This window comes from Grampus griseus (genome assembly GCF_964374135.1).
Source record: "Grampus griseus genome assembly, chromosome: X".
NCBI lineage: Eukaryota > Metazoa > Chordata > Mammalia > Artiodactyla > Delphinidae > Grampus > Grampus griseus.
The window spans coordinates 115,718,365-115,738,293 of record NC_138999.1 but is presented as its reverse complement, the minus strand read 5'-3'; the positions used below and the strand labels follow the sequence as shown (position 1 = coordinate 115,738,293).

General features: G+C 37.7%; 1 protein-coding gene across 1 annotated transcript; it reads left to right on the top strand.

The window, feature by feature from the left end:
• The first annotated feature begins 5,338 nt into the window (after positions 1 to 5,338).
• MMGT1 (membrane magnesium transporter 1) lies at positions 5,339 to 17,773 on the top strand. The gene is made up of 4 exons (XM_082681549.1): positions 5,339 to 5,484; positions 9,265 to 9,317; positions 11,646 to 11,749; positions 13,357 to 17,773. The coding sequence occupies exons 1-4, from the start codon at positions 5,406 to 5,408 to the stop codon at positions 13,514 to 13,516; spliced, it is 396 nt and encodes a 131-aa protein (XP_082537675.1). The 5' UTR covers positions 5,339 to 5,405; the 3' UTR covers positions 13,517 to 17,773.
• The last annotated feature ends 2,156 nt before the right edge of the window (positions 17,774 to 19,929 follow it).

The following is a 19,929-nucleotide window of genomic DNA, read 5'->3' as shown; positions in this document are numbered from 1 at the left end:
GAGCCCGCGCACCTCAGCGAAAGATCCTGCATGCCTCAACGAAGATCCCTCGTGCCGCAACTAAGACCCAACGCAGCCAAAAAAAAAAAAATCTTAAAAAAAAGCAATGAGAACAGCTTAAGAGACCTCTGGAACAACATCAAGCTACTAACATTCACATTAAAGGGGTCCTAGAAGGAGAAGAGAGAGCGAAAGGGACTGAGAACATATTTGAAGATATAATAGCTGATAACTCCCCTGACCTGGGAAAGGAAACAGACACCCAAGTCCAGAAAGCACAGAGAATCCCAAAAAGGAACCCAAAGAGGACCACACCAAGATATACTGTAATTAAAATGGCAAAAATTGTACATAAAGGGAGACTATTAGAAGCAACAAGGGAAAAGCAACGTTACGTACAAAGGAACTCCCATAAGGTTATCATCTCACTTTTCAGCAGAAACTCTACAGGCCAGAAGGGAGTGGAATGATATATTTAAAGTGATGAAAGGGAAGAACCTACAACCAAGAATACTCTACCCAGCAAGGCTTTCATTCAGATTTGATGGAGAGATCAAAAGTTTTACACACAAACAAAAGCTAAAAAAGTTCAGCACCGAACTTCCCTGGTGGTGCAGTGGTTAAGGATCCGCCTGCCAATGCAGGGGACACGGGTTCAATCCCTGGTCTGGGAAGATCCCACATGCTGCGCAGCAACTAAGCCCATGCGCCACAACTACTGAGCCTGCGTGCCACAACTACTGAAGCCCTCGCGCCTAGAGCCCGTGCTCCACAACAAGAGAAGCCATCGCAATGAGAAGCCAGTGCATTACAACGAAGAGTAGCTCCCACTCGCCGCAACTAGAGAAAGCCCACGTGCAGCAATGAAGACCCAAGGCAGCCAAAAATAAATAAATAAATAAATAAATAATAAATAATTTTCGTCTCTCAAACCTCTAAAAAAAAAAAAAGTGTTCAGCACCACTAAACCAGCTTTACAACAAATGCTAAAGGAACTTCTTGAGGTGGAAAAGAAAAGGCCACAACTAGAAACATGAAAATTATGAAAGGAAAAATCTCATTGGTAAAGGCAAAAGCACATTAAAGTAGTAAATCAACCATGTATAAAGCTAGTAGGAAAGTTGAAAGACAAAAGTTATAAAATTATCTATATTTGCAATAATTAGTTAAGGGATACAGAAAACCAAAAGATGTAAAATATGATATCAAAACAGTAAATATGGGGGGAGGGGAGTAAAAATGCAGGGTTGTTAAAATGTGTTTGAACTTAAGAGATCAGAAGCCTAAAATAATCACATATATAGATTAAGAGGTACAAACTTCCAGCTGCAAAAATAAATGAGTCATGTATATGAAATGTACAGTGTGGGGAATCTAGTCAATAACTATGTAAAATCTTTGAATGGTGACATCATAACTAGACTTACCATGGTGATCCTTTTGAAATTTATAGAAATGCCAAATCACTATGTTGTATAACAGGAACTAACATAGTGTTGTAGGTCAATTATACTTCAAAACAAACAAACAAGGTCATAGAAAAAGAGATCAGATTTGTGGTTACCAGAGATGGGGGCTAGGGGGAGGGGGAATTGGATGAAGGTGGTCAAAAGGTACAAACTTTCACTTATAAAAGATAAATACGTACTAGGGATGTGATGTACAACATGATAAATATAATTAACACTGCTAGGTGTTATATATGAAAAGCTGTTGAGAGTATCCTAAGAGTTCTCATCATAAGAAAAAAATTTTTTTCTATTTCTTTAATTTTGCGTCTATATGAGATGATAGATGTTCACTAAACTTACTGTGGTCATCATTTCATGACGTATGGAAGCCAAATCATTACGCTGTACACCTTAAACTTATACAGTGCTGTATGTCAGTTATATCTCAATAAAACTGGAAGAAAAAAATAAATAATAAAATAAAAAATAAACCCAATCTGATTCTTGAGCATATGTTCTTAACCACAGTAGTATAAACCTTCCAGCAAAATAATCTTAAAGATATGAATCAAGTAACCAGTCTTTTAACTAAGATTCAAAACTCAAAATACCAACACACCACTTAATGTTTTAAGAGGAAGACACATTGCTTTGTTGTTTGAATTTCTTAGACTGAGCAGAAGAATAAAATATATATATATATATATAATATATATATATATATTTTATTCTTCTGCTCAGTCTAAGAAATATATTTATAATATATATATAAATATATATATATATATATATATAAAACACTAGTTTATATAGTAGTAAACCTCTAGAGTTTGTGATCCAGGGGGGTTGTAATAAATAGCTTGAAGAAAGGTTTAGCATCTACAATAGATATATGGCTCCTATAGATACCTATAATAGTCAGGAATATATTTCTAGGGAAGGTGGGTTTTTGAACTAAGTAGGAAAGGACAGAGCGTGCTAGGTAGAGGGAGAATCTGCTTGGGAAATGGGTACATGGATGTGGTGTATGAAGTTACTCCTCCAGTTGGGTGGCATGTAACAAAGTTAATTAACTTGAAGACAATTCTGGGATTGCAGTGCTTTCTCTATTCAACCAACTATCCTGGGGAAACAGTGATGAGCCTTCATAAACAACATCTCCATCTCCATAGGAAACGCTTTAGAGATGGTTATCCCCACCTTTAATAACATCCACATCATTTATCCACTGTGCATGTGGACGACGGCTGTTTCTTTGGGAAAACTAAAGGCACTTCTTGGGTCACCCAGGAATTTAAATGCTCTTTCTCATGAAGTTTGACTTTTGTTCTAAGAGCTCGTGAAAACACTGCTGCCATTAACTGTAACTTGCACCTTTGGGATTAACTCTAACGTAGAGAACACTGCATGAGTGGACCCAAGGTACTTAGTAACTGTGACTTAGTAAATTCCTTAGTAATTGTGACTATGAATATCTTGGCCTCCTTTCAGGGTGGAATCTATAGATGAGACAAAATCCTACCTCATGAATATGAGTTAACCATTTATTTCTAGAAAATGTAAAACTAGGTAGCTTGCACTCAGTATGTGGGTAACAGATTCAAAAGAAGAGAGTGGGGAATGCATTTTAAGAGTATAACGGAGAAAACAAAATTCAAGGCCTGGACAGGGGTCACTTCCCTGAAGACTAGGATAATGTATTGGTGGCTTATACAAATACCAGATTCCTTACTGGCTCTCTCTTTTTTCTATAACCTCATCTTTTTAAAAGAAAGTCACCAGATCTCAGCTCCTTTAAGAAACCTCCTAATCATTTTCTGCTTCAGATAAATTAACAGAAGTAATTTAATAGGGTACCTGAAAAAACTAATTTCAATTTGACTATTATCAAAGCCAAAACAAAGTTTTAAGATTTTTTTTGGATCACCTATGTTTTCAACCTTGTCACCTCCCAGCGGTGGAGAAGGAAGCACTTTCCTGTTAAGTGCAGAGAGATTATTTCCTGGTTCGTCCTGATTGTGAGGTCTATAAATAGGGCTACATTTGTAAGGAATACAATATATTGTACTTGACATTGATCAAGTACCGTGTCAACTCTCGGCTTAGAGGTGAAGAAATTGGAGAGGGCCCAGAGAAAAATAATGACTATAATTAAAGGTTTGGAAAATGGGATCCAGGACAAAAACTATATAGGTAAAGTTGAGGAAATCTGATGACTCTTGGATGCCTTCTTTATTTTCTCAACGTTTTCAGCTTTGAGGAAGCTCAAGTATATCGGAAAATGCTTATCATCAATCAAAGTGCTACCAAAATCTAAGGGTGTGTACAAGTCCACAGGGATTTTTGAATCCACTTCAAAAATAATGGACGGACTCTCTATAGAGATTCTTTCAAAGGAGGATACATCCCTCTCTACTTCTTTCCCATAATTCATTCATTCATTCAGCAAACACTGAATGCCTATCATGTGACAGGCAACGTTCTAAGTATAGACAGAAATCTCTGTCTTCTTGGAACTTACATTCCTGGAGGAAGAGAGCTGGTAAACAATAATAACACAACAAACATAAAAAATAGGTAAATTATAGAGTATGTTAGAAGGTGATATAAAAATAGAGCAGGTGAGGGAGATCAGGAATGGAAAGAATGCAAATTTAAAAGGGTGGAGAGGATAGGCGTCTAGTAGCCAGTAAGAGTGAGCAAATTGATGCAGCTAAAACGAATTCTGACAGGGCTAAGGGCAAAGGATGGTGGTCACACTTTGCATTTACCTTGTGATATGCAGTTTACAACATTGTGCCAACCAGTCAGGAGGCACTGGAGGAGTTGGTGGAGTTTGGAAAAAGGGGTGAATTCTGTTTTGGCCATAGTAAGTGTTAAAGGCCACAGGATAGAAATAAATGATCAGCAGGGAGTTGGAAATGCAGGTCTGGAGCGCAGGAAAGACATTTGAGATAGAGATGTCGACTTGGAATCACTAATATTGACGATGGCTGAAAGCAGTGGGTATGAATAGGTGAGCTGGCCAAAGGAGAATACAGTGGAAAGAGGTCAATGTAAAATGTCTATAGTGTAGTGGATGAAGACAAAGAAAAAAATCGAGAAAGGAGAGTATATTTTATCCTGATCAGAGAGACAGAAGATGGATGGGCCTTTGTTGTTAGCATCACTTTATTCCTCCCCTTTCATTTCTCCCTAGTGTAAACTGGTTCTCTTCGTGACGAAAACACTCCCGCCGCGCTACACCCTTTTGGGCGTGAATCTTTCTCATAGACCTTTTGAAGGTAAGGAGAAGGGAACTAACTTTTACTGAGTGTCCCCCGCGTGCGACGTGTTTGCGGCTCCAAATGCCGGGTGGTTTTCCTCTACACCCCACCCGCCCCCTCGCTTTCACACCCTTGCCTCCTTCCGCGGTTCCCAGTAGTCTGAAGTACAGGAAAGGTCCACAGAAAACAAAGGGCACAGCTTGAGGGAAAAGCAAAACAAACAAACAAAAATTCCCAGCCCTGGGGTAGGGAGCCAGCACTGACCGCCTTTAACCACCGCCTGCAGTGCCCAGGGTCCCTCTGCCCCGCCCGGAACTCTCCACAGGCCCCGCCCCCTGCCCCGCGGCCCGCGTTCATTTGCTGGCGCCCTTCCACTCCACTTCCCCATTGATCCGCTTGCGCCTCTTCTTTTACGCCGTCCGCTCAGCTCCGCCCCTCGCAAAGCGGCAGCGCGGCGGAGGCCCTGCCCCTCGGTACTCGCGGACTGTTTTCCGTGTCGCTTCCCCTTCTTCCCGGCATCCCCGTTTCCGCTTTCTCACGGCTCTTTGGTTTTCCCACCTCTCAGGCGCTTCGCGCCCAGGGGTTCACTGACGTCATCTCTCTGCGCTGCGCGGACACCCGCCGGTGGAGGAAGGAATAGCTCCGCCGCCCTTCGCTTCTTTTGTTGGGCTGCTACTCCTCCGGAGTCATGGCGCCGTCGCTGTGGAAGGGGCTGGTGGGCATCGGCCTCTTTGCCCTAGCCCACGCGGCCTTTTCCGCTGCGCAGCGTAAGTGCCTGAGGGACGGCGATCGCTTCCGTGCGGGACTCCGGGGGCGGCGTGTGGGCGCACCCTTGAGGGAGTGTAGGACCGCGTGTCCCGGGAACGGTCATTTGAGACCTTAGAGTTTGGGGTGGCTGTGAGAAGCAGTGCGGGGCTCCCCGGTGGAAGGCTTGGAGTCTGAGTTTGAGAAGAGTGGGGCACCTGGGGTTGCAGCAGGGTTGGAAGTGGGTGTTGGGGAGAGGGCTCAGTACGGGACCGGTGGGCTGCAGGGTAGGCAGAGAGGGGATCTATCAGGGAATCCGGGACAAGTGATGTCAGATCCAGCGTGGGGCTGGCAAAGTTTCAGATCGAGGACCTCGGATGCTCATGGTCCCATGACAACTAGGTGGACAACGTCTTGGGCACTCCTGGGTTGTCCAGGCGGACTGACAAGTTAAATGACCATTTGCCTCAGGGAGGCACTGTGATGCGGGGCAAAGAGCACTGGACTGAGGGGCTGGTTCTTAAAAACTTGCTTTACCGCTAAATCTGTGACCTTGGGCACATCATGTCCCTTCTCTGAGGCTTCACTGAGGTGGATTTTAATTCTTGCACTTTCTATGTCAGAGAGTGATTGGGAAGTTTAAATGAAAAAAAACAAAAGTGCTTTATCACACATATACAATTGTATTGTCAAGAGGAAACTTGGAGTCCAGCAGAGGATGCAGTGCAGTGAGACAGCTGATCTGTTTTGAGGTCTACCTTCTCTCCGAGACCAGGAGTTAGCAAACTCTGGCATGTGGGCCAAATGCAACCTCCCTCCTGTTTTTGCCATGAGCTAAGAATGTTTTTAGATTTTTAATTTGTTGGGGGAAAAAAGCAAAAGAATATAATTTTATGATCCATGACAATTATATAAAATCCAAGTTTCAGTGTCCATCAGTGAAGTTTTATTGGCACACACCCACGCCCATTCGTTTAGGTATTGTCTGGCTGCTTTCTAAGGGCAAAGTTGAGTAGTTACAATGGAGATAGTAAGGCCTGCAAAGGCTAAAATATTTATTATCTGGCCCTTTACAGGAAAAGTTTGCTGAGCTCTTTCCTAACCTATAGAGCCCATAAGGGCAGGGACAATGTGTATTTTGTTCATTGCTGTAATGTCAGTGCCCAGCACAATGTTCCCAACTAGGTACTCAATAAATTTGTTGAATGAAGGAAAGAAATTCAGAGTTGAACTTTATTTGCTACATTACTTTCCATCTTCAGGAATAAAGTAGCAAATGAAATGTGAATTCCTCAAAGCTCCAATTGTTTTCAAGATAAAACGTTTTGTTCTATTTATTGTACATAATTAAATGATCCAATTATTAAAATTACTCTTTACATACAGGTATTATGACAACATTTGTCTGGCAGAAATTCAGCTTTATTTTTTTAAAATTTATTTTGAAATTTTAGATTTACAGAAAGGTTGCGAAGATAGTACGGAGAGTTACTGTATACCCCTCACTCAGTTTCCCCCATTGGTAACACTTTACATTACTATGTTATAATGTAACAACTAGGAAACTGACATTGGTATACTACTATTAAGTAAAGTCTAGCTTTTATTTGGATTTCACCAGTTTTCCCATTAATGTCTTCTTTCTATTCCAGGAATCAATCCAGGATATCATATTACATTTAGTTGTCATGTTTCCTCAGGCTCCTCTTTCTGTGACAGTTTCTCCAAAGCTCCAATCTTGAATGACAACAATAATAATAGCTAACATTTATTAAGTGCTTACCATGTGCCAGGCACTGAACTAAGCATTTTACGTGTATTATGTAATTCAATACTACCAAAAACCCTGGAAGGTAGATATGATTGTTATTATCGTCTTTGAAAGATGAAGAAATTGAGACATACTGCTAGGAAACTTGTGCAAAATTACAGAGATGATAAATGGTGGGGCTGGGTTTCAAAGACAAGCAGTTGGATTCTAGAGCCTGTGTGCTACACTGCTTGGTAAAATTCAGTCTTGAGTAATTGCTTGAAATTGCGCTGTGCTTAGGTGCTAGAAGGTGCAGTGATGTCCTGAGGGAGTTCAAAGTCAAGTGGAGAAAGAAGTGCATCAAGCAACAATCACCATAAAGTAATATAGATGCTATGCTAAAAGTATGTAAAAATACATGGAGATGGGAGTAGTCATTTTTCAGGGGGTGGGGGGAAGGGGTTAAGAAAGGTACCTAGAGTCTGGCTGATCAAGTGTGGTCTTTAGCCCAGCATCTTGGAAATCATCTGGGAGCTGGTCAGAAATGCAGAAATTCAGACACCCCCACCCCAGATCTATGGAATCAAATCTGCTTTTTAATAAGATCCCCAGGTGATTTGTATGTACATTCATTTTAGAATAGCTTCCCTAGAGGAGATTAGGATACAGTGGTACTGCGTCATTTTCTACAATAGACTTCAGCTGTAAAATCTTACTGTCCTAGAGCAAGGAGATAGATGACTGAAGTCCAACCCCTTCATTTTACAGATGAGGAAATGCCCTGCTAAAGCTGGAGTTAGAGTCAGATTAGGCTTCATGCAAAGAAGAAAGGTAGCTGGGAATTGAACAGGCAGTAGGAAGTTAGCCAAAACCTATTTGGGTATTGGTTTGATTTTTCTTTTACACCTGTCCTTATGATGAAACCTGTGAGATAAAGCTTCAGAAATGTCTCTAAACACATTCTCTTTTAAGAGCCAGTGCATGCTCACTCACAATAATTTGAGGTTTTAAGCATGTTATTAAGTAGGGATTGTGCAAGATTCCTCTAGAATTAGGATTTTGTGTTTTTATGTGAGGTGAGCATGCCTTGTGGCATTTGTCACTGCAGTGGGACCTCTTTATAATCCTCATGTTGGAAAGAGACCAGTATTTACCTTTGAGGCTAATTGTGTCCTGTCAGATTGTGGCAGCAGGTAGCACCCTGGGGTGCTGTGCCATGCTGGTCTTTGCCGTGACGAACTTTGTCATGGCAGAGCTTCTATCCTGTGTCTCATTTGATCCTCATATTCCCAATTTACAGTTGCAGAAATTTAGGCAGTGAAAAGATAGATACTGTATTTTTTTGATTCTCAGGCACATTCCACCTCCCACTCCTACATTTTAACACTCTGAAATTGAGATACATGTTACAATCCACGAGGGTGTCTTACATTGAATGAGATTACGATAAATTGAAGAGCTGGTATTATGATCTCGGCTTTTCAGCTTCCAAATCCTGATCCTTTTCCTTCATACCTTGCTGCCTCCCGAGGCTAAGGCAGTAGCAGAATTATAATTAAATAATATAAGCAGCAATTGATGTCCCGGAATTTCTCCTATTCCAACACCCCCCAGCATATTGTCTCAGGAAAAACATTTCCATAACAATATTACTTTGTCCATATTATGTGATGGTGGTGCTATTTCAGAGTTGAGATTTTTTGTAGACTTAATTTTTAAATAATTGTGATTTCTTTGACCAGATAGTGAAAGAATTTCAGAGAATTCTAGTTTTCCTGTAGTAATGAAAGAAAAATTATGTTTAGGTATTTCTTCCTCATATTTGCTCACTTTTCACTCTTCTCCTGTTTTATAAGGTGACAAAGCAGGTCATGATGGGAATAAAGTAGTTCAAGATCAGACTGACTGCCTTAGAAGATAGAGGTTTTTGAGGAATCCGAGATTAGCATTACTTTTTGTAGCACATGTCAGTTGCTTCTTTGGTATATAGATTTGCTTGCATTTTAAGAAAAATGGGCTACAGTTTCTTTAATGGTATGCTTCTGGTTTATAGATCGTTCTTATATGCGATTAACAGAAAAAGAAGATGAATCACTGCCAATAGATGTAAGTTGGTCATTTATATTCCATTAAAATATATATAACCGAATCACTTTGCCATATACCTAAAACTAACACAATATTGTAAATCAACTATACTTCAATAAAAAATATATATGTATATATATTTTAAAAATCAGCCACATAGCTTAACATATATTTTAAATTTGTTTTGGTTTTTTATTCTCTTAATTTTCCAGAGATGAAATAGCATATCTGTTATCTACATTTTGTCACTCATTATAAAACCCAAAGATTTGGAAACAAAAGATTTCTGTTTGGTTTCTAGAACTTAGTTTATTTTTTTGGCCATGCCGCACAGCTTGCAGGATCTCAGTTCCCTGACCAGGGGTCCAACCCGGGCCCCCTGCAGGGGAAGTGTGGAGTCCTAACCACTGGACAGCCAGGGAACTCCCTAGAACTTAGTTTATAATAGTCTTTCTAGAAGTTGCTCTGTCTGTAGTCTGAGATGGACTTAAGTTGATTATTTGACTTTATTTTTTTTTTAGAAAATTCCTTTTATACATAAAGTTTAAAAACGAGTAAAACTAACAAAACATTGTTTAGGGACAGATACATAGGTGGTAAAACTAAAGAAAAATAGGAAGTGCTTTTTTTTAAAGCTGAAATAATATGTGAACTTCACTCACAGTTTTTTATCTTTATTGGATTTTTGTTTTGTTTTTTTGCCTGCGCCGTGTGGCTTGCGGGATCTTAGTTCCCCGACCAGGGATTGAACCCGTACCCCCTGCAGTGGAAGCATAGAGTCCTAGCCACTGGACTGCCGGGGAATTGCCCCTCCTCCCTTTTAAAAATCTTTATTAGATTTTAAAGAACAAAAGTAGTAAGTTCTTTGTAATAAAATCAACCAGTAAGTGTCAAAAGTAAAACTGACCCCATACAATTAAAAAAAAAAAAACTGACCCCGTTGCTCACAATTCTACCTCTACTCCCAACAGTTTGGAGTATATCAGTAGTTTAGTTTTCTTCTATGCATAAACAACATTATCTTTGTGTATGTATAGTTTTACGTAATCAAAACACAGAGTGTTTCTTTTAAAAAAGTTATGTGTATATATGTATACTTTCATAACTAGCTTTTTATTACTTAACAATTTATCTTGACATATTTTCATGACAACTCATAGATTTACCATATCCTTGTTAATGATGCCTATGATTGCATTGTATGAAATGGGTCTTGGTACACTGGTGGTGGGGATGTAAACCAGTATAACAGATGACATTAGATTTTAGTTTAGAAAGAGTAATAGCTTGTGGCTAATTTTGACTTTAATTGTCATAATTAAAGACATGGTGGATGTGGCTATTAACTCATTCTCCCATCACCTTTGTTTTGTGGTAGATGCGTGCACACACACACACGTACACATTTATATCTGTTTAAAATAACTTTCTTCTGTTTAAAAATGGGAAAATTTGAAAAATACAGAAAATCACAATCAAGAAAATAAAATATGCCTGTAATCCCATGTTGGTTAATATCAAACATTGCAAGTTTTTGCTTGCAGAACCTCTTTGGAAAGCAGTTTCGTATTACCTAATAAAGTTGAATTTGTGTATACTCTACACCAGTGGTTGCACTCCCGTGTGCCAGGAGACATACACAAAGATATCCATCCTGATGTTGTAGAAGTCACAGACAGGAAACAGCCCACATAGCCATCAACAGTAGAATGTATAAATTGTGGGATTTTCGTGTAATGAAATACAATGAAAATGAATGGACTACAACTATGTACTTCAACAGGGAGGAATCTCACCAAAAAAAAAAGCTCAAATGGGCAAAAGTAAGCAGTGTATGTATTAGAGGTACATACAGAGCTGGTAAAATAATAAATAAAAGCAAGGAACTGATTAATAAACAATTGGGGACAATAGTTAACTGGGAGGGAGGGTGAAGGATATAATTGGAGAGGGGTACCTGGGCCTTGAAAGGTACTGGTAATGTTCTATTTCTTAAGCTAGATGGTGGCTGAGGGGTGTTCTTTTTATACTCTGTGATATTTAACAATAATACATTAAAACATTCATAGTTGCTCTTAGAAGCTGGTAATAGTTGATAACTGAGTTCTGAATGGCTTGGTACCTGTTTTTGCTATTTGCGCAAAACCCAGAAGTATCTTTGCAGCCGATTCACAGAACTTATAGAAGATACTGTTTTGTCTGAGTCCAAATCATTTAAAGTGAGACTCCTTGATAGGATCTAGAAGAAATACCTGTTAAGAGGCTAGAAAGAGATGGAGAGAAAATTGTAAATTTTTATAATAATATTTGTATGTTGTTTAGTAATTTCAATCTTTATACTCACAGATAGTTCTTCAGACACTTCTGGCCTTTGCAGTTACCTGTTATGGTATAGTTCATATTGCAGGGGAGTTTAAAGACATGGATGCCACTTCAGAACTAAAAAATAAGTAAGTCTTTTCCTTTTCATAGGCATTTAATTTCGTGGGGGTTTTGCTTCATTTACATAATTTAAAATCTATGTTTTTTATGGTACATAAAAGTTGGTTTTGTTTTTACATTTCGATTATGCAGTTTGTATGAGTAACGAGGTAAAAAAATTGAGGCAGTGTTTGATGTGACAGGAAAAATGGAAGTTGAATGACAGATTATTGACATTAGAATAAGATGTTATGTTATGGTTTCTTAAATTACTTGTTGGCTGGTTGGATAGATAGGTGGATGGAAATAGATACATAGGAAGATATTCCCTCAGGAATTTTTTCCTTCTTTCTTCCCCACCCGCCTTGCTTTCCCCTCTCCTTCCTCCCTCCCTTCCCTCCCTTCCCTTTTCCTCTTCTTATCCTCTTGACCCAGCTTAATCTTTGGAAGATTAAGAGGTTTTCTGTTTCCTCTATCACTTGAACCTAGTCTGTGACATAAACTCTGCTCTTAGGCCCTTTTCTATCCTTGGACTAAAGTATATGTGTTATTCTGCTTTCTTTTTTTCTCCTATACTACTTCTAAGCTATTTTCATGAGCTTTGCTTGCTTTTCTTTTCTGTATTTCTGAATTGCATAAAATCATCCTTTAGCTTTATTCAATTCCGTCTCTGGACTTTACCCACCTTCTTGATCCTAGAAATTTTAACACAGTATTTCCTTAGAAGAATTCACAATAAACATTTATGTGTTAGAGGAAATTCATCCTCTTTTTACTTTTACTTTTTAATTTACATTTTAAATAGTCACATCTCAGGCTTCCCATTTTATGTTGGGGTATGCTTGGATTTTCAGGCGGGCTGACTTTGAGATTTGAGTTTTTATCAAAAGAAAAGTTCTCTTTCCTTCCAGGAAATTAATATTTAAAAACAAACCAATACCAAAAGCCATACACTTAGGTGTTTGTGAACTTTTTTTTAGACTGCATATATCTCACTGGAAAGATGAAAGGATACTCCACTATCACTACCCACTACAGTTCTTACAAAGAGTCTACCAAGAATCACAGGCAAGGGGCTTAGAAAGAAAGAAGTAAAACAGAATGGCATTAAGTAGGTGGTAGCAAAATACATGAATTTAGTAGGTGGTAGCAAAATATACGAGTTTGGACAACAGCAGGTACAGAAGGGCCAAAAGGAATTTTCCGTTGTACTTGATTCTTGGAAGACAGATCTGTACAATTATCAGATGGCTTGAATAGTGAGGGCCAGGTGAGAATAATCAAAGTTATAATCTATGTACTGTTTTTTTTTTTAAGGACTATTTGGCATGGGCTAGTGTTAGATTTATAGAGGTGATTAAAGTTGAGCGATTATTTGTGTTTTCATAGGCATCTTGGAAGGAATGCCTGAATTAAAAAATTTGAGGGTTTTACGTTGCATTTCCGGGTTTCTTATTTTCCTTGTACAGGAAGAAAGTGAGATACAGTATGTTTACCAATTATAGTCTGATTTTATGGATTTAAACTTAGTTAAAACTATAATCCATAGCAAAATCATAATTTATTAGAAGCCTGCTTATTTTCAAATAAGCTTTTATAAAGGTTTATCTAAAATTGATGCTTTTTTTCTTTTAAGGACATTTGACACATTAAGGAATCACCCATCATTTTATGTATTTAATCATCGCGGTCGAGTACTGTTCCGGCCTTCGGATACAACAAATTCTTCAAACCAAGATGCATTGTCCTCTAACACATCATTGAAGTTACGAAAACTTGAATCACTGCGTCGTTAAGATTTTTACAAATTATAATAACAGAATAGGACAGGACACAGAGCTGGAATATTGGAGTTTGGGGTACAAAACACTCCCCCCCATCAGTATTTATATTGATCTTTCAGACCTAATTGAAAAAGTCTATGACCCTTGTTTATACACTGTTAATCAAATCATTAATGCAATATAAGTTATCTGTGAAATGAGTCTTTGATCTTTCATAGAGAGAGAATTCTTTTTTCATCTAAAACAAATTCACATGTTTTGTAAAAGTCACTGTTTTGAACACATTTCTTTGAAAAATGATGGTTTTGTAATTATTTATTTTCTTAGATTTCTTTTCTTTTGCACTACAGTTTTTAGGATCCTTTTAGAGATAGTGTGACTACTGCATTTTGCAGCGTGAATGATAGTAAAATGGTCTTAAGTTCTTAACAACAAATGGACTTCTCTAAAGAGACCAAAATGGTGACTTATCAGTTTTTCTTATGCCCCCTAAAAAGTGGCTCTGCTTCAGCAGATACTTGCCAGTTTTTAATTTACCCATTACTTCTCACCCTACCCCGCTCCCATATACCTCCTAACATCAGTCTTGTTTCATCCCTTCTCTGGGGTTCTGTGTGCAGCGAGCAATTTTTGTGTCAGAAATCCTTTGTCGTAACAGATATACTTAACGAACTCAGCTTGCTGCAAAGCTACTTGTGTTCTCTTCATTTATTGGTAAAAAATGTCCCGAATTGATCATGTAGTGTAAGAATAGTTGAAGATAGACCAAAAAGACCATCCATGAATTAATTATCCTGCCTGTGTAGAATAATAGTAATCACTGAGGAAAACTGATTACTTGTCATTAGCCAGTTTAACTTATTCAAAATCTGTTATTTTATTGCATACTAATGAATTACTAAAAATAAAGGAAACCTCATTAAAGGTAGACTTCAACAGAATTGGGCCAAATATGTTTTAAATATTTGGAACTCATGTCTTTAAAAATAATTAAGGTCATTGAAGAAATTGTTTCATAGCTTCTGATTTGTTTTCCATCTTCATTGTATGTTGCTGAAGGTGAGGATGAGGGTACAGAGAAGAATTTTTTTAGAAACAATAATTTCAGTTTTAGGGGAATTTGGCTAGCTCTTTGATCTGCAGGAAGCTTAACATTTCTACATTTCTTCGTAGAAAACATTGCTTTTGTTGAATCATACAGGTATGGAAACATTGCTTTTGTTGAATTGTATAGGTATAAAGGGAATAACTGTATGCAGATTTGAAAAGGAAATGTGCTTTAGGCAAGAGTCATGAGATGTCCTTATCCTTGAAGGCATTTTTTCCTATTAGTAATGAACCTCAGCTCTTCTCTTCTGCCTGGTAACACAGCCTGAAGTACAAGATTATTTTGTCATCGGGTTTTTATTCATTGTTTAATTTTGTTTTGCCAACCCAATCTGTCTGTGGAACACTGACTCTGCTCTCTAAGGAGAACAAAGTTAGAAATCTGTTGAAAACCTAAAATAATTTAGAAATGAGTTTAAAATGTGAAGTCAGGGGTTAAAGTGGTTGTATTTAAATCAGAACAGTGTATGAGAAACAAGCTCCTTACATCAGGCCTGTGTACCGTTTCCTCAGGTATGACTTGATTCGCAAGAGCGTCTTATTTTCTTCTCTTTGAGGGCCTGTCTTCCTTTCCTAATATGTTTTAATAATAACTTTACTGAGGTATAATTCACATACCTTACCATTCACCCATTTAAAGGGTACAATTCACTGGTGTAATATATTCATGAAGTTGTGCAACCATGATCGCAGTGAATTTGAGAACATTGCCATCAGCCCAGAAAGAAACCCTGTGCCCTTTAGCGGTTACCTGTCTTTTTCCCCCAATGCCTCCCAGCCACTAATCTACTTTCTGTCTCTGTAGATGTGTCTATTCTGGTCACTTAATATGAATGGATTCCTGCAGTATCTGGGCTTTCATGACTGGCTTCCCAAATATGGTTTTGTTCTATGTGGAGTGAGAACTTCTCCTCTTGAGAACTGATTGCTGTAAAAGGAAGTGGTTTGTAAAAATCAGTAGATGTAAGGAGGGAGGGTCACATACCTAACAGGTTTCTCAGTCTGTCTTATGCTGAATAGTTTTTTCTCAGAACCAAGCATTCATGATATGTTACTACTTATAATATTTTTGTCTAGTCTCTAGAATGGGTATTGATATGGATAGCCCAGTCAGGAAAGTCCTGCTAAATATGATGCCAAATAACGTGGCAAATAATTGACATAGCAGTCTTCAGTTGTGTCTAATTTTGCTAGGAGCTTGTATACCTCTGATCAGGTGAGCTTCCCAAATTTTTTCTTTAATTTCCTCCAATGAATTTATGCTGTCTTTTAAAAGTAGGTACCATAGGATTTGGGTGATTTGGGTGCTTCATAACAGCGCTAAATGGATTAAGTTCAGAATTCTATTTATACTACTATGAGGCAGTACTAAGGTAGCCAAAAATGTAGTCATGCGAGCTAGTTAAGCCTGCAGTTGACTGTGATTTCAGTGACATTCAGAAGTGTGTACTGTTGAAGGCTCTCTAGAATATCGGAAGACTTAATGACCAGGGAACCAGCCAAATGCTATGGCCCTAGTGGGCCAGCTGCAGAAAATGCAGATTGGTGAATTAGAGACTGTGATGCTCTGTAACTCCCTAATGATTGTTTTCTAAGCATTGTGGCTTATTTTTGAGTGGCATGACAGCATCCCCCTGGTTGTATGTGGCCTGTTTCCATGATGTACTGAGTAGTGTTGTTTGTTGTGAGCATCGATGCCTGTAACACCAAGCTAAACACAGTCTTTTGGATATGTTTCCTCTCTTTAAATGACCTTGCCCTGTCCAATAAATAAATGATTGTCTCACCCTGTTTTTGGTAGTGGTTTTTTTTTTGTTTTGTTTTGTTTGTTTGTTTGTTCGTTTTACTTTTAATCTCATTTTCTTCTGTTTCTCTGTCCCCAGAAAAACGTAAGATCTAATTTTAATGACTGTATTTTTTCCAGTGTGATGCTGTTTTACTAAATTCAGTGGATACTTTACTTTTCATTGTACATGTGAAGTCTTACTGCAATTTTATGTTTTTTTAGAGTTGAAATAGAATGTGTAATCTCATTTATATTTATATTTATGAATTATCGAATGCCCTTTGGAGTATAAGAATATTGGTCTTTGAGTAGCAGTGTCTAATCATTCCAGCACAAATGTGTTGTATAGCCAAACTGCCATGACAAAATGGGAATTTATACTTAACAGGAAATCATTATGATTAAAGCATCAGGGGACAAATCTAAAGTTTAATGGAAATCCAAGAGGAAGTTCTGGTTCACAAAGCTTGGCGTTTATCTGCAGTATTTTGAAAGATAGCACTACTAGTATTCAAATCTACACAGGAATATCTCAAACTAACCTACTAATCAAGTATTCTTTTAAAAGGAAAAAAAGAAAGATAATATATGCACATGGCAAAAACCCCAGATGGTACAGAAAGGCATGAGGTTAAAACCTGCTCCCTTCCCTCCTCCTAATACCTCTCTCCAAAGGTCACCAGCTTTAAGTGTCTTGTATATTCTTTCAGGAAAAACGTTATTTGCCAGCAAATATATACTTAAAAAGTTTTTACATTAATGGAATCAGACTGTATACACTCTTCTGTACCTTGCTTTTTTTGCTACCTGTGTCTTATAAGATCTTTCTGTATAAGTATGTACAGAAATACCTCATTCTTTTTAATGACTATGTGGTATTCTAATATATGATGTGTAATAAATGTTCAAACATTTATGGGCTTTCAGGTTGTTGGCAATGTTTTACTATTGCTAAACCATATTGCAGTGAACTTACTTGTACATATAATGAGATTAAACTAACAAGGTTACTTCCTAGCAATAGAATTGCTGGGTCCAAGGATAGTTTTCATTTTCAGGTCAGTAGTTGTTGCCAAACTGATCTCCAGAAATCTTTGCCCAATTATGCTTCCACATATAATGTATAAGAATAATTATTTATGAGGCTTTTGCCAATACTGGGCCCTCAACTTTTTAAAATTTGATCATGTGAAAGTGAATAAATGGTATTTTGCATCTTAATGAAGTTATAATGCATTTTAACGAAGGAGATGGAACACATTTTCATGTTTATTGGTTACTTATATTTCATTTCCTGTGAACTGTGTGGTCATGTTCTGTTTTCTATTAGATGATTTGTTTTTTATTAGTTTGTATGAGCTCTTTGTAAGCTAAGAAAATTGGTCCGTTGTCATATGTTTAATAATATTTTCCTGAGTTTTATTTATTTATGTAGTTAAACTTATCAGTCTTTATGGCTTCTGGGATTTGTGCCTTGCTTTAGAAAGGCCTTCTTTACATTTAAGAATAAATTTAATGTATTTTTCCAGTACTTTTAAGTTTTTTTTTTAACCTTTAAATCTTTGCTTCATTTGGAATTTATTTAGGTGGAAGGAGTGAGGTAAGAATTCAAGATTTTTCTCTTCCAAATAGCTATCTGGTTATCCCAACCCTATTTGTTGACTTTTTTCCACATTGATTTGAAAAACCATCCCTCATACATTGTTTCCATATATATTTAGATTTGTTTCTGAACTCTGCAGTCTTTTGCAAAAATTACCAGTCTTTTAAGTTATTACGCATTTTCATATTTGGCATAGCTAGTCCATACCACAATATTATTTCAGGATTTTTTTTCCCAGTTATTCTTGCATGTTTATATTTCTAGATGAACTTTAGTATCATTTTATCCAATTCTAAAATCCTATTGATATTTTTCCTAAAATTTTATTTTGAAAAATTTCAAACTTACAGAAAGTGTGAAAGAATAGTTTGATGAGTGCCAAAATACTTTTCATTTAGATTCACCATTCCTAACATTTTGTTACTTTTGCTTTTGTTCTCTCCAAATGTGCCTCTTTCAAACCCCTCCTGAATTGTTTGTGGTGAGTTACAGACTTCATCATCACACTTCATCACATCATGACGTTCCTAAATATGTCAGCATGCCTCTCCTATGAGAGTGAAGACATTTTCCCATTTAACCACAATACCATTCTCACACTTAAGGAAAGGATGAACCATCTAATCTATTCAAATTTACCCATGCATCCCCAGAATGACTTTTATAGCTGCCCCCACCAAGGTTCACAAATTACATTGGTTAGTTTGTCTCTCTAGTCTCTTTTAAATAGTCCTTCTACCTCCTTTTTAAAATGGTATTTTCTAAATAAACTTATTTTTTAGAACTGTTTTAGATTTACGGAAAAATTGGGAAGATGGTGCAGAAAATTCCCACATAGCCCGCCTCAGTTTCACCACTGGTTAACATGTTAGCATGGTACATTTGATAACAATCCTTGAACAGATATTGCTACATTATTTTTAACTGGAGTTAATGTTCGGATTTCCTTAGTTTTTACCAAATGCCCTTTTTGTGTTCCAGGATTCCAGCCAGGATACCACATTGCATTTTTAAATTTCATTTTTAAATATTTATTTATTTATTTGGCTGTGCCGGGTCATTTAGCTGCGATGTCTTCTTAGGCTTCTCCTTGGCTGTGACAGTTTTTTAGACTTTCCTTATTTCTGGTGACCTTGACAGTTTTGAGGAATACTGGTCAGGTATTTTTGTACAATGTGCCTCTACTGGGATTTGTCCAGTGTTTTTTACCATTATTAGACCTGGATTAGGTGTGCCATTGTTCTCATACCCAGGGCATACATTTATTATCATGAATTATAAATGTTGATTTTTTTTTTTTTTTTTTTGGCTGCGCCACGCAGCTTGCAGGATCTTAATTCCCCAACCAGGGATTGAACCTGGGCCATGGCAGTGAAAGCGCGGAGTTCAAACCAATGGACTGCCAGGGAATTCCCTGTTGATGTTATTCTTGATCACCTAAAGCAGTGTTTGTCGGGTTTCTCCATTGTAGAGTTACCCTTTCCATACTGTCCTCTTTGGAAAGAAGTCGCTGTGCACAGCCCACACTTAGGGAGTAGGGAGTTATGCTTCACCTTCTTGAGGATGGAGTATCTACATCAATTATTTGGAATTCTGCATGGGAGGTATGTCTCTTCTCCCCCACTTGTAAATTTATTCAATATTTTATTTATATGAGTTTGGCTCATGGATATTAATTTATTTTGTACTCTGGGTTATCATGTAATACTACTTCATTTTGTTGCTGAAATTGTTCCAGTTTTGAACATTGGTAGCCGTTTCATTTGACTCTTGTGTCCCTTTGACATCACTCCCTTTGACATCGCTTCCATTACTGTGGATTTTTTCCCCAGCATTTCTTACTTTCTGGCACTACGAGATGTTCCAGGCTCATCTTGTATATTTCCTTCCCCAGTCCTAGAGTCAGCCTTTTCTCCAAGGAACCTGGTT